The 12702-nt window shown below is 39.1% G+C and overlaps 1 protein-coding gene across 6 annotated transcripts in view; it reads left to right on the forward strand.

The window, feature by feature from the left end:
• The window catches only part of TNRC6C (trinucleotide repeat containing adaptor 6C), a 111761-nt gene that overhangs the window by 83360 nt on the left and 15699 nt on the right, over positions 1–12702 (forward strand). For all 6 annotated transcript variants that reach the window (XM_075044911.1, XM_075044914.1, XM_075044912.1 and 3 more), the window contains 7 exons: positions 223–280; positions 488–633; positions 7256–7405; positions 8635–8781; positions 9236–9358; positions 11258–11341; positions 11680–11911. In XM_075044911.1, the coding sequence (XP_074901012.1) occupies positions 223–280; positions 488–633; positions 7256–7405; positions 8635–8781; positions 9236–9358; positions 11258–11341; positions 11680–11911 (940 nt within the window). The remainder of the gene's footprint in view (positions 1–222; positions 281–487; positions 634–7255; positions 7406–8634; positions 8782–9235; positions 9359–11257; positions 11342–11679; positions 11912–12702) is intronic.

The raw sequence follows: 12702 nt of genomic DNA on the forward strand, positions 1-12702 counted from the left end.
ATGATTTGACCTTGTAGAACTGGTACTTACCTGACAAACTGAAACTAACTGAATTGTTGTGGGACTTGCTAAAAGCAGGAAAAAAATGTGCATAGACATTTTTTGTGCTGCTGAGTAAATATTAAATCCAGTATTTAAGGGACGTATCTGTTTTCTCAGTTTGCTTTGAAATCATATAAGCATGCTTACTTTTTCTCTTAACATAATCCGTATTTTTGACAGAGAGAGCCAGCAGAAGAGGCCTTGAAGAGCAACAATATGAATCTCGATCAGGCCATGAGTAAGTATGTGTGTAACTAAATTTTTTTTTTTCTTTAAAGCAACACAGGAACTATTCATGATTCTGAGAGTTTGATCTTATCCAGATCAATTGGATAATATTTATTAGCTTTTGCTTTTGTAAGCAAGACCTGCTTCTCTGAACTACTCTTGGCAAATTCCCTGTCTTTGTGTCACCTTTTTCAATGTATTTCCCCTTTCTGTGAAGGTGCTCTGCTGGAAAAGAAGGTGGAAATGGACAAGCGTGGAATGGGAGTGACCGACTATAATGGAATGGTCACCAAACCCCTTGGCTGCCGCCCACCACCAATCTCCAAAGAGTCTTCCATGGACCGCCCCACCTTCCTTGACAAGGTAAGTTCAGAAATATGAATGTGATATACAAGTCAGAAATGTACACGGTGTTGAAATATCAATGATTTCCACTGTCTGTTTAGAAAGCTGTAGAGAGAAATGTGATAGATAATTCTATACTGCTTTATTCTTTTTCTTCTCTTTAATCTTGTGGGGAATTTAGTCCTTGCGGAAAGGACCAATGATTTGATTCCCACATAGAAATAAACAATGGTCATTCCCAGTGTTACACTTGAAAAGAAAACTTACTAAGGAATCAGTAATGCAATGGAACTGGAAATAGGAAAGACGAAGAAACGGAGCACAGAAAGCCTTTCATTCTGTAAGAGTCCAGAGAGTCAGTGACCCTTGCCCAAATTAACGATCAGGCAGGACCAAGGCCAAAATCTTCAAGAATTAGGCTCCTAATTCCTGTTTTAGTTTTGAGCTCCTTATGGATTTCAGTGAAAGTTCAGTACTTAAATAAGAATGAGGAGCTGAGGTATTTTTGTTAAGTGAAAGAGCAGACATGCACAGTCATAAATAGCTTCTCCGATGAGCTTCCTTTTCTGTGATCACGTATGACAAATTTTCCAGCACCATTTAATGACTGAGGAGACAGAAGTTTGTGGTGTGCAAGATTCAAAGTGACTAAAGAAAAGGATGTAGGGAAAAGTGCAGACAGATCTTCAGTAGGAAATGAGATTTACAACCTGATAGAAAGTCCTACAAAGAGACCCATCAAATCACCTCAGAATCCCCCTGAAAATTATTAATAAGGAAAGAACAATCTCTGGTGCCATTCTTTATTTCACAGGTTATTTGAAATATTCATAAAGATGGGTCGTGGTGGTTTCTGAATGCAGAAATCAGTGCTTTTCACAAACTGTGCTGAAACCAATTCATTTTACATAAGCTGTTTACAGGATGTGGGGCAGTAATGGTATCTAGTCTTGTTAACACCAGCTGTATTAAAAACTTTACTGACCCTGAATAATTATTATCTTTCCAGTCCTCCACTTTGTGGTTTTTTTACAGTCTTAACTATAGTGTTATCCTTAAAGTTACAGCTTGTGTTGTGACAGGTTCCCAGGTGTTGCACTAAGAAAATTAGCATGGTGCTATGCTAGGACATCTGATAAATACTGACCTTTTAATGATGACTGTTACTATTTCTGCTGTCATCACAGTCTAAACAGTTTGCTTAGTTCTAGTGCTGGTATGATGCAAACTGTAAACAAGTTAATTTGATTAAACACATACATTGTACATAATTATAGGTTGGTTATATTAATAAGAAAAAATTAACATCTATATAAAACTTGCTTTAGAGGGTCCTTACGTATCAAAAGTTTTTGTGATAGTTAAATGCTACCACAGTTCTGTCTAACCTAGTGTCATGGCAGTTTTCCCCCAAAGATTATATATTAGAAAACTGCTTTTCTGCTTTTGGGGCAATAACAACATTGTTCTTTCTGGGCTCCCTACTTATATTGGAATGATGTGTTGTCCATTATGTTGTTGTTCCATTAACCAGGCTAAACTGATTGTGTATTTCCTACAGTGTAAGGCTCGACCTGGCTCTTCTTCCTTCTTTTTCTCTTCCTGCCATGTAAAGTTCATTCTTAACTATGGCAAATCTATTTGCTTATGGCAAACTTTAATGAATATGTTAATTGAAAGATCTCTCTCTCCTGATGAAGGTCACAGAATTCATGCATGCATGCCAGTTAACCTTTTCTTTTCTAGGGTAACAATATCTTGAGCAGTAAAATTATTGCCAGAGAGATGCATTATGTGCAGCATGATGCATAATTATGGAAACATATGTTAAACACAACTATTGAGAAGGGAGTACTAGAATCATTAATATTCATACAGCAAGTAAAAATCTGTCAGTCTAGGCATAATCTGTCGCAATGGCTTTACTATAACAAAGGAAATAATCCCAAACTGTATTTGTTATCTATCGGAGTGTTGAGCAACTTGCTAAGTGAATTAAACCAATACAGTTTCTACCCTAAGAATAGCTATTTTTTCCAAAGAAATTCTTTCAGATTTACAGCTCATGCTACTAGAGCAACTCCTCTTCTCCAAAACCTTTTTGCCCTTTGAGGTACTATTTCAGAGCATGAGGCTGGAGCTGTCTCGCTTCCTGCTCAGGTCATCCTTGGTTGGTGAACAAGCTCTCCACGCAGCTGCACAAAGCACTCCAGCCAGCATTCCTTATTTTACTTATTGTCTTATCAAGTCGTTATCCTTTTGCTTGGCTTTGCTGAGTCTTCAATAAGTTATGCCAGGTTTCTCGTAATGAAATTGTAAGTTGGGTTAGTATGCTCATTGCTACCACTCTTTCTCAGCTGATTCTCTCAGCTCACCCGAGTTGAGACTCCATGACTTTTCTCCTGCATTTTCTCTGACAGGTAAAGTCAGCACTTACTTTTTTTTTTTTAACATTATGCATTTGAGGAGAGAGAATTTCCAGCCCCAGCGTTTGCTTCTGGACCTATTGAACTCCCTGTTCTCTCTGAATTAGTAGTGGTCCGTGCAGCTAAACATCACCTCTGAATGTTTGCTCTTACTTGTTCCTCAGTGCTTGCTGCAGATACTCTTTATTCTGTGTCACACTGAGTCAATCTCTGGCACTCAGTGCTTTGTTAATTGTATTATTTTTCAGGATGTTATCTTGCCCTGTAGCACCCTAAAAGGAGGAGGGACAAAACCCAACGGCTTTGAGGAAATAAAGATCCAGCCTAGCAGTACCCTGATACATGATCTCAACCATGTTATGTTACACTTGGTGGTCAGCATGCTGTACTTAGGTATCAGGTTTGCTTGAAGGCATTACCTGATGTCTTCTGGAGCCATCAATTTTGTAATAAAAGCATGTAAGATTTTCCTGGAAGCATCCTTAAAAATATTGGAAATAAGCCCCAAGTGCTTCAAAGGATCTTTTCTTAAAGTGTAGGGATTTGGCTTGGGTACCACTCCTGAGTACTGGGACTCAAGTGTAGTGTGTATTCTCACTGCACCTATCAAGTGTTCTTCTAAGCTCAGAAGAAAAACGTGGTTTGCTGATCTGCACTGACCACCCCATAATTAAAAATGTTGAACCATACAGAGATGTCAGATTTTTAGCATAATCAGATGCAAGTGTTGAACTCTGGACCATTGTATTAGATGTATGTGATCAAAAGTCAGGTCAGCTCTCTGAAGAGAAGTAACATCAGCCTGCTTTGGCATTAGCTCAAGCTTGACTTCCGTGGGGCTTCTGTTAGTCCATGGCAGACTCATTTTCCTTCCTGCTCTCCTCTATCTTTGTTTTTTATTTTTTTGCTTTCTCCCATACTGCCAGCAGAGAGTCCTGTCTTCTTTTGCCTCGATGCTGCTTCCAAACTGTCTCCCAAATTCTTGAGCCTATAGGAGACCAAGAAATTCTCGCCTTGCAAATTAAGTCTCCTTTTCACTGCTGTCTTATTCACTGATCAGCTCTTCCTCTCTACTACTGAGAAATCCAGGTCTACAGCCTTTATGCCTGTTGGCTGCGATCAGGTTCTTCCAGAAACATTCTGGCTACACTTTTTCCTCATTTCTAATTGGAACATAGTGCTCGTTGGGTTTTTTTTCAACCTGTCCTTCATATTCTGATCCCAGTTGTCTCTGGTGAGTGTTGTTGGTTTTTGTCTTTGGGAGACGAATGGGATGCTTTATCATTATGCAGAAGCACTTTTGTAGGCCTTGCAATTAGATGATGATCATAGAATTTTAAGGTTGACTTTAAAATTCTTCTTTCGTCCATCTCTGCCTCCTATGATCCAGTGATTGTTTCTTTATTGAACTTCCAAATTTTGAAACCTTTTTCATATTCCCATGTTTTCAAAATTAAAAATACCTATGATGAGTACTTCTTTGAGTACTGCATTTCCTGCAAGTTTCTTTTGCCTGTTCCTAACTCCTGTCAGATTTGAAGAGAATTTATTTTGGGGTGAGATTTTATTACTTTAACTTCCTCTTTTGGAAAAGTCATTTTTCTGTTTCTAGAAGTTATTAATGTGTATTTTCTACTAACTACTTCTGTAACTGGCTTTGTATAAAGACCTCTGGCAAATTCATCAGTCTTGCACCTGTCTGTTGGGACATTTTGATTCACGAAGTGGCAGTTGTTGGCAGGTGACTGCCAAAGTGTCCGGGTATCGTCTACTAAATTGTCTGTATCTCACAGGGCTAAAAAATCATGGAGTAATGCCGCTTGCGTTGTCATATTTGGTACATGAGACTATTGTGAGAGACTTTCAAAGTCCTAAAAGTAATGTATTGTTGAGCACCAGTGTGGTGCTTTGTGTTGGATAACTGTAGAAGGAAATACTACTGCCGGTAGGATTTTACAGTTGTGTCAAGTCCCTTCAAAAAAGTTAAAAGCAGTGCTGGATTGAGCATAATTTTGGCGATTCAGATGTAGGCGATTTGTTTGATTAGCCTGACAGAGAAACGTAACATAAATTTGTAAGAAAATCACTGAAGAGGAAAGGTTAGGTAGAAAAGATTACTCTTCAGGAAACAATTATTACATAAAGGAGCCTGAAAAATAATGGGTCACCAACCATTGTCAGCAGTAAAGGTATCACCTAGACTAGGTTGAGAATGACTTATGAGTACTTTGTGTTGACCGACTAAAATACTTTGTTAAATGAATTGATTTCAGTTCCACTTAGAGAGTACAGATTTGTGCAGCACAGTTGGCACCTTATGACAAGTTCAAATTTAAAAAAATAGAACAAAGCGAATGTGTTACAAACTTGCTACAAAAGACTTTTGCTGCAGTTCAGCCAAGGAACACACTTGTGAAGGTGGCCTTGCAGCAAGAGTCCGCCTGTTCTGGAAATTAGATGCCTGGGTCTCTTGTGTGGCTTGTGCTCCACTGTCCCTGGCACTGCCTGTTTCCAAAATGAGAAAAAATAATGTCAATGAGACAAGACTTGAATAAATTTTGGGGGCAGGTGGGGATTGCATTGGTCTTTCATGGTCAATAGGTCTGTTCATGTAGGAAACAATGGCATCTGAAGGAGAGAGCACGCATGAAACTTGAAATTATTTTCACTTTAAAGGGGGAAGGGCAGGATTGTAAACATATGTCTGTGATCTAAGGAGAAATCCTTGAACCTGTTACTGTCATGCAAGCTGCAGTTGTTTGTGGAGTGTGACTGATGTCCAGCAGAATGTGAAATATCTTGAGCTGAAAGGCCTTGGGGATATCATTAGAAAATGTCAGTGTCCCCCTCAGGATAGTCAGATAGCATGTCAAGTGTCACTTTGCCTGATAGTAAAGAAACTTTTTCTTTGCATCAAAGGAGAGCTGTTGAAAATGCATTTTTCAGGATTAACTTAGAACATAAAATTTACGGAGCATGCTTGCTGCATTAGGTCATTTGTTTGGGTATCTGGTTAGCGGACTGGGCTGCTTTTTTAACAAAGGAGGCTTATCATTATCTCTCAATCTTCTGGGGCATTGAATTTATTGGTTGAAATAACCTAGGTCCTCACCTATTTAAAAGCCTTTCTTTGCAGTGGATATATTGCCTGAAAAACACCAGTCCAGCACACTGCAAATTAAAGATTTTTCACTCTGCCTGTTTTTGGAGCTCTACTTTGTACACAGTGTTATTTGATCATGCTTGCCGCAGGCTTCCCAGACATCAAAGCACAGTTTGAGATAGAACTCGGTACCCCACTGTAATACTAGCTAGATACCTACCTGTTTGATTGGGGATTATATGATTTATTTTATTTTCTGACTTGCTGTTTGCCCCCTGCGGGGACTGCCTTCTGTGCATCGTATCCATGTTCAACCTTGGTTCCTTACAGCCTGGTTATCAGAGGGGGCTCCTTATGTCTTGCTAAAATTTGCTGCCTCCTGGGGGATGTTCAGGCAGTGTCTTAATCGCTTTCCTAGGAAGGCTATGCAGACAAGATTATCATTATTGTTTTTAAGTATTTTTGTGTTCCTTGGGTGTGTTGGAGTGTAATGTTTCATAGTGGATAATAATAACTCTGTGCTATGTGAATATTAAGAGGCTCATGTGTCTCAGGAAAGGGGATTAATGCAAAAATGCTTTTTTAAGAGCAGAGCTATGATGTGGAACCAAATGCAGACTGATATCTAATAAGCTGATCTGGCCTTTCCCAAGTTTGGCTTAGCAAAAGCAGTATCTTTTATGTCTGTGCTCTACTGCTGAGAGTTTAGCAAACTAGCAGAAGACTTCCCTGAAATGTGTGGGGTCTCTTCCCTTTTCACCTTTTAATCCGGTGGAGAAGAGAGGAGAAAATCTAAGGGGGGAGGAGGAGACAGCTGCATGATAGCTCTGCGATCAGTTGCTAGAATCCCTCCTTTCCTTCTGGAGAGGTGGGTGAGGGTGATTGTGCATTTGGGGATTAAGTGTAACAAAGTAAAGAAAAACAGTACCTTAATCCTATTTCTCTCTTTCTTCTCCCTTCACTCCATACTTTTCATTCCCTGTTATTCATACCTTTTTTATTTTAAATATTTTTATTCATCCATGCCCTTTTATATTTCCATGGGACACTATTTTGTGCGCTGTCTGCTCCTGGGCACCGCACACAGCTCACCCTTTCTTTCTCCAATCAGGATGGCGGCCTAGTGGAAGAGCCCACTACTTCACCATTTTTGCCTTCACCAAGCCTGAAGCTCCCCCTTTCAAACAGTGCACTCCCTAATCAGACCCTGGGCGGGATTGCCTCAGGGCTGGGCATGCAAAACTTGAATTCTTCTAGACAGGTAAGGCTGTTCGGGGAGATCCCAAGTTGAATTTCAGCTCTCTTGGATTTGCTGCTAATGCCCATCACTTCCCTGGGGAAAACTGTGGTTTAAACTGGAAGTGTGTGCAACGCCTTTGTTCATGTGAAGTATCAGTGGAGAAGCTACCTGCTGTGTAAACGTTTCACTTTAGCCTGCTAAATACACACATCCGTTGAGAAGAGACTGTGGTATTACGGATTTATACCATTGAACCCTGGTATAGCTCTGCCTTGATTGACGTGAGGTTTCTTTTTTTGAGGCGTTGCTAATTGTCACAGACTCTAAGGCAAAGACATTGCTCTTATTCGTTTTTCCTGGCTGGCATAATTATTCAGTGATGAGATGGGTCAGAAGTGATGGGGGCTTTTTTTATTCCTGCTGTAAGTGTCAAGACAGCTCATAGGTTTGACAGGTGCTAAGAAAGAAACTGCTTCTAGCACCTCTGGTCAAATAGAGCATTGCGGCAAGAGGGCTGTTGTGGCCCCTGGGTAGAACATGCTGAAAGGGAAAGAAAAGGAAAGGAGATGGAGGGGAAGAGTGATAAACACCACAAGACTGAGAGGCGATAAACTACTGTTGATTATGAAAAGGTTATTTTTGCCATATAAATTGAAGTTCCAGCAAAGATAAGAAATAACAACACAGAAAAACTCTGTGTATTGTTCTGTAGTGGCTTTTATGATGTACATTCTTTCAAAGTTAGTTTTCTAAAGGCAATACTTGTCCAGCACTTACAGCCCATTAAGCATATCTTTCAGAAGTGGAGACTGCACTAATATAGGATGTCAGTTCTCAGTAGCTTTGTAAAATGACTAAGTATAAAAACTGCCTAGATAATTTAAGGATTGGGATGCTGTGAGTTTAATGACTCCATTTTCCTGTCCCTTGCTGCACAAATAAACTTTTTTGGCGAGTGCTTTTCTTTGTTCATCTTGTGACCCTCTAGGATTATGCATCCTTATAAAAGTGATCTTCAACTTCAGCTACCTTTTGGTCAGGCATCTGCACAAAGTTTTGGAGGTTTGGGATGTTGGGTACATGGCAATCTTTGCCATACCTGATTGACAATATAGTCTGTACGTACTGGTTTCTTTATCTGCACCTGTCATAATTAATCACCGAGGATAAAGACTGCACAGATAAGTAACTTCCAGGTTATATGTTGAGTGATGTCTTTAAATGCCAATGTCTGTCTTGTCCTGCTGTAGATACCGAGTGGCAATCTGGGTATGTTTGGCAATAGCGGAGCAGCACAAGCCAGGACCATGCAACAGCCGCAGCAACCGCCAGTGCAACCTCTTAATTCATCCCAGCCTAGTCTTCGTGCTCAAGTGCCTCAGTTTCTATCCCCTCAGGTTAGACGACACTTCCACTCATGAGTTTTCCCTTTCCCTGGAACTATTCCATATGTACTCTCCTCTCCATGTGCATTCTGTCATGTTCCTGAGGCTTTGCATCTGTGTGTTGTTTAATTTACTAGCCAGTAAGTGTGTTACATGGGTAAGATGTTCTCGCATGTATATTCTGTACGTTATCTTTGTGGACACATTCTCGTGTTCATTTTTGCAAAAATTACATGTTTCTAGAGAGCTGAGGAGTTTGTTCTCAGCTCTTTTTCTATAAATGGATGTTTGAGTATGGTTATTAAGATTTGTATTAGAGCCTCTTGTTAATTTTTGATAGTTCATGGTTCTACCACTGGTTATAGTAATATTTTCCAGCTGATGTCTTGTGACTCTTATTAACGGCTTACACAGTTGCCAGCGTTAAAAGTAAATGTACAACGTTTAATACACTGCTTTTTCTTAGGTTCAAGCACAGCTTTTGCAGTTTGCAGCAAAAAACATTGGTCTCAGCCCTGCACAGTTAACCTCGCCAATTAATAATCCTCAGCATATGACGATGTTGAACCAGCTCTATCAGCTGCAGCTGGTAAGTTAAAAGACATGGCAAATAAGCTCTAAATCAGAATTGGAAGCATGAAGATAAAATAAGAGAATGGCTAACTAAATTTTTAAATGGATGTGACATCTTTAAAACAATCAGATGCTGATGTTTTTGGTAGAGTTTCTTTTTAAAGAAACAAAATCGTGTTTTTTGCTTCAGGCTTTATAAATAGCAATTTGTGGAATAATTATCCTTTACAGCTGATCAGTGGAACTGAAAAGTCAGTTGTCTTTGTACTAGTATGAATAACATAGTATATTCTGAAACAGCACTAATCTGTGTATTACATGTGAATGTATGCAACTGATGGACCAGCTGGGAGATTTGTGTTGCAACAAGAGAGAAAACTCAGCAGTGCTGGTCACCTGAGTTACCTGGAGAACTTTCTTCAGTTGCCTCACTAAATAATAAAGTATAGGGTAAAGTTCCTGTTATTAGTGGAGTGTCTATTAAACACATCATGTGATAAGAACTACTTGTTTTTGAAAAGTTGTGGACTTCTGCTATATTTGCAAATTCTGTGTATATATATGTGTGTGTGTGTGTGTATGAAAATATTTAATTGGATTTTAAGACTATTTTGAAAAGAGATATTGCTAACAGTAAGTCAGTATTTTCTAGGGTTAAACATAAAAATGAGGATGACAAACTAGTTTAGTTGCTGATCTCAATGTGCTAGTCAAACTTTTTTATTAGTAACAGTGTTTGATACGATTATTCATTTCTGGTTATGTTTCCTACTTTTGAGGAGCATAGCAATGATCTCATGCCATGGTAGTAACTGAACAGTACACAGCTACTTGAAAAGTATCTGTACAGAATTAGATTTTAAATTCACGTGTTTGAGAAATACCTTGGGGAAAAAAAAATTACCGCCCAGTGTCGTGGTTTAACCCCAGCCAGCAGCTAAGCACCACACAGCCACACACTCACTCCCCCCCCACCCAGTGGGATGGGGGAGAATATTGGGAAAAGAAGTAAAACTCGTGAGTTGAGATAAGAACGATTTAATAGAACAGAAAAGAAGAAACTAATAATGATAACAACACTAATAAAATGACAACAGTAATAATAAAAGGATTGGAATCTACAAATGATGCGCAGTGCAATTGCTCACCACCCGCCGATCGACACCCAGTTAGTCCCTGAGCAGCGATCCCCCACCCCCACTCCCCCCAGTTCCTATACTGGATGTGATGTCACATGGTATGGAATACCCCATTTGCCAGTTTGGGTCAGCTGCCCTGGCTCTATCCTGTGCCAACTTCTTGTGCCCCTCCAGCTTTCTTGCTGGCTGGGCTTGAGAAGCTGAAAAATCCTTGACTTTAGACTAAACACTACTTAGCAACAACTGAAAACATCAGTGTTATCAACATTCTTCGCAGAACACAATTGACTCTATCCCAGCTGAAACCAGGACACCCAGTTAACCACATTAAAATTGGTGGAATTTTTCTGGAATAAAGCATCACAACTGATTAAATACAAAGTATCAGAACTCAAAAAGGCCAAAACAAAAATAACTGTTGGTATTTATCCTATTTGTATAATATTATAAACTTATATTTTAATTTCTGCTTTGTGTAAGAGTTTTTTCAGAAAAAAAATAGGTTTCTATGTTTAATGATCACTTACTGCTCACAAACTTACTCATCAGTTTATTGATATGTTTAGTTTAAAAAAAAACAACAAACAAACACTGGACTTATATCTATAATAAAATACATTTGTAACAAGTTTCCTACTTTTGCTTCATTGACTGTTTTCAGAAAACTCCATTGTTTCTGTCTTTTCTAATTTATAATGTACCAGAGCTGCTCAAGCAAGTTTTGTTTGGCTTATTGTATATGTTAGGACCTCTGACCTCTCATTTCTGTCTTGTAGGCGTACCAACGTTTACAAATCCAGCAGCAGATGTTACAGGCTCAGCGTAATGTTTCCGGACCCATGAGACAACAGGAGCAGCAAGTAGGTTTGCCTGCCAGTTCAATCTCTCCATTACAGTTTGGTTTCAATAGCTTAAAGAGATTGTACTACATTATACCAAAGCAGCTAAAGCATCCTTAGAAACAGTGATATAGTGCATGGCTTGAGTATTGAAAAGGAAAATGCTAGAGTAATAAAGCTACTTCACAGCATTCAGTTATTGGAGGAAAGCTCTTCAACCCTTAATACAGTCAATTTTTATTTGTAAAGAGATCTATTGTGTTATTTCACTGTAGAGAAAGGCACAAGAAATCTAGTGTCTTTTTGTTCAATTGAGCATTTATTGATTTTTTTTTTTTTTCCCCCCCTCCCCTTGTCAGGTTGCACGTACAATCAATAACATGCAGCAGCAGATCCAGCAGCACCAGCGCCAGCTGGCCCAGGCCCTGCTTATGAAGCAGCAGCCTCCCCCTCCACATCTATCTTTGCACCCCTCTGCAGGCAAATCAGCCATGGATAGCTTTTCACCCCATCCCCAGGCTCCCGGCCTACCTGACCTGCAGACCAAAGAGCAACAGTCTTCACCGAACACCTTTGCTCCTTACCCTCTTGGTAAGTGTCCTTCATTAAAGCAGTTCCATATGAAAAAGACAGAGGGAGTATATTTCATTAATTCAGCATCTAAATGTTTTGCTCCATAGTATAACAAATACAGAAATATAAAAGATATGTTTATTAAATAATGCTGAGATGCCAAAACAAAATCATGGCACTACATGCCTATCTGGTAGCTGTTCAGGTGGGCTGTATTTGCTCTCCTGTGCTCTGCCTACAAATATCAGAACAGAAGATTTGCTCAATTAACTATCTATGTATGTTGCTATTTATGAACTAAATATAAATTAATAGTGTCATGTTGTAAAATATACAAATGTCATATTGATAAACAGGAGTATCATCTGGAAGTCATGCAGAGTCATCAGCACTGGTAAGGCATCAATTTTGGTCAATCAAGAAAGATACGGATCAGTTTGAAGGAATGCAGAAAGTGTTGTGCAGATGATGAGATGGTTCAAAAACATGACTGCTAAGGAAAAAAAAAAAAGAAATCCTCTGTACTCTAGTCTAAAGAGAAGACTCAAGAGACATGCAGGAATCTTCAAAAATTTAAAAGATAGCTTCGAAGAAGTTTTCTTGCATGTGGTTAATGCAAGAAGTAATAAACTTTTGTTGCATAGAAGGAGATCTAGTTAAATGTTAAGGATTGCTTATTTGCTTTAAGCAAAGTAGAGTACTGGAATAAATTGTCTGGGAAGTTTTTGAAATCTTCACAGGTCATTTTGTGGTAGGTTAGACATAGATCTGTCAAATATGACTGATGTCAAAATAATCGATTCGGCCTT

This window comes from Buteo buteo, chromosome 13 (assembly GCF_964188355.1).
Source record: "Buteo buteo chromosome 13, bButBut1.hap1.1, whole genome shotgun sequence".
In the NCBI taxonomy this organism is placed as follows: domain Eukaryota; kingdom Metazoa; phylum Chordata; class Aves; order Accipitriformes; family Accipitridae; genus Buteo; species Buteo buteo.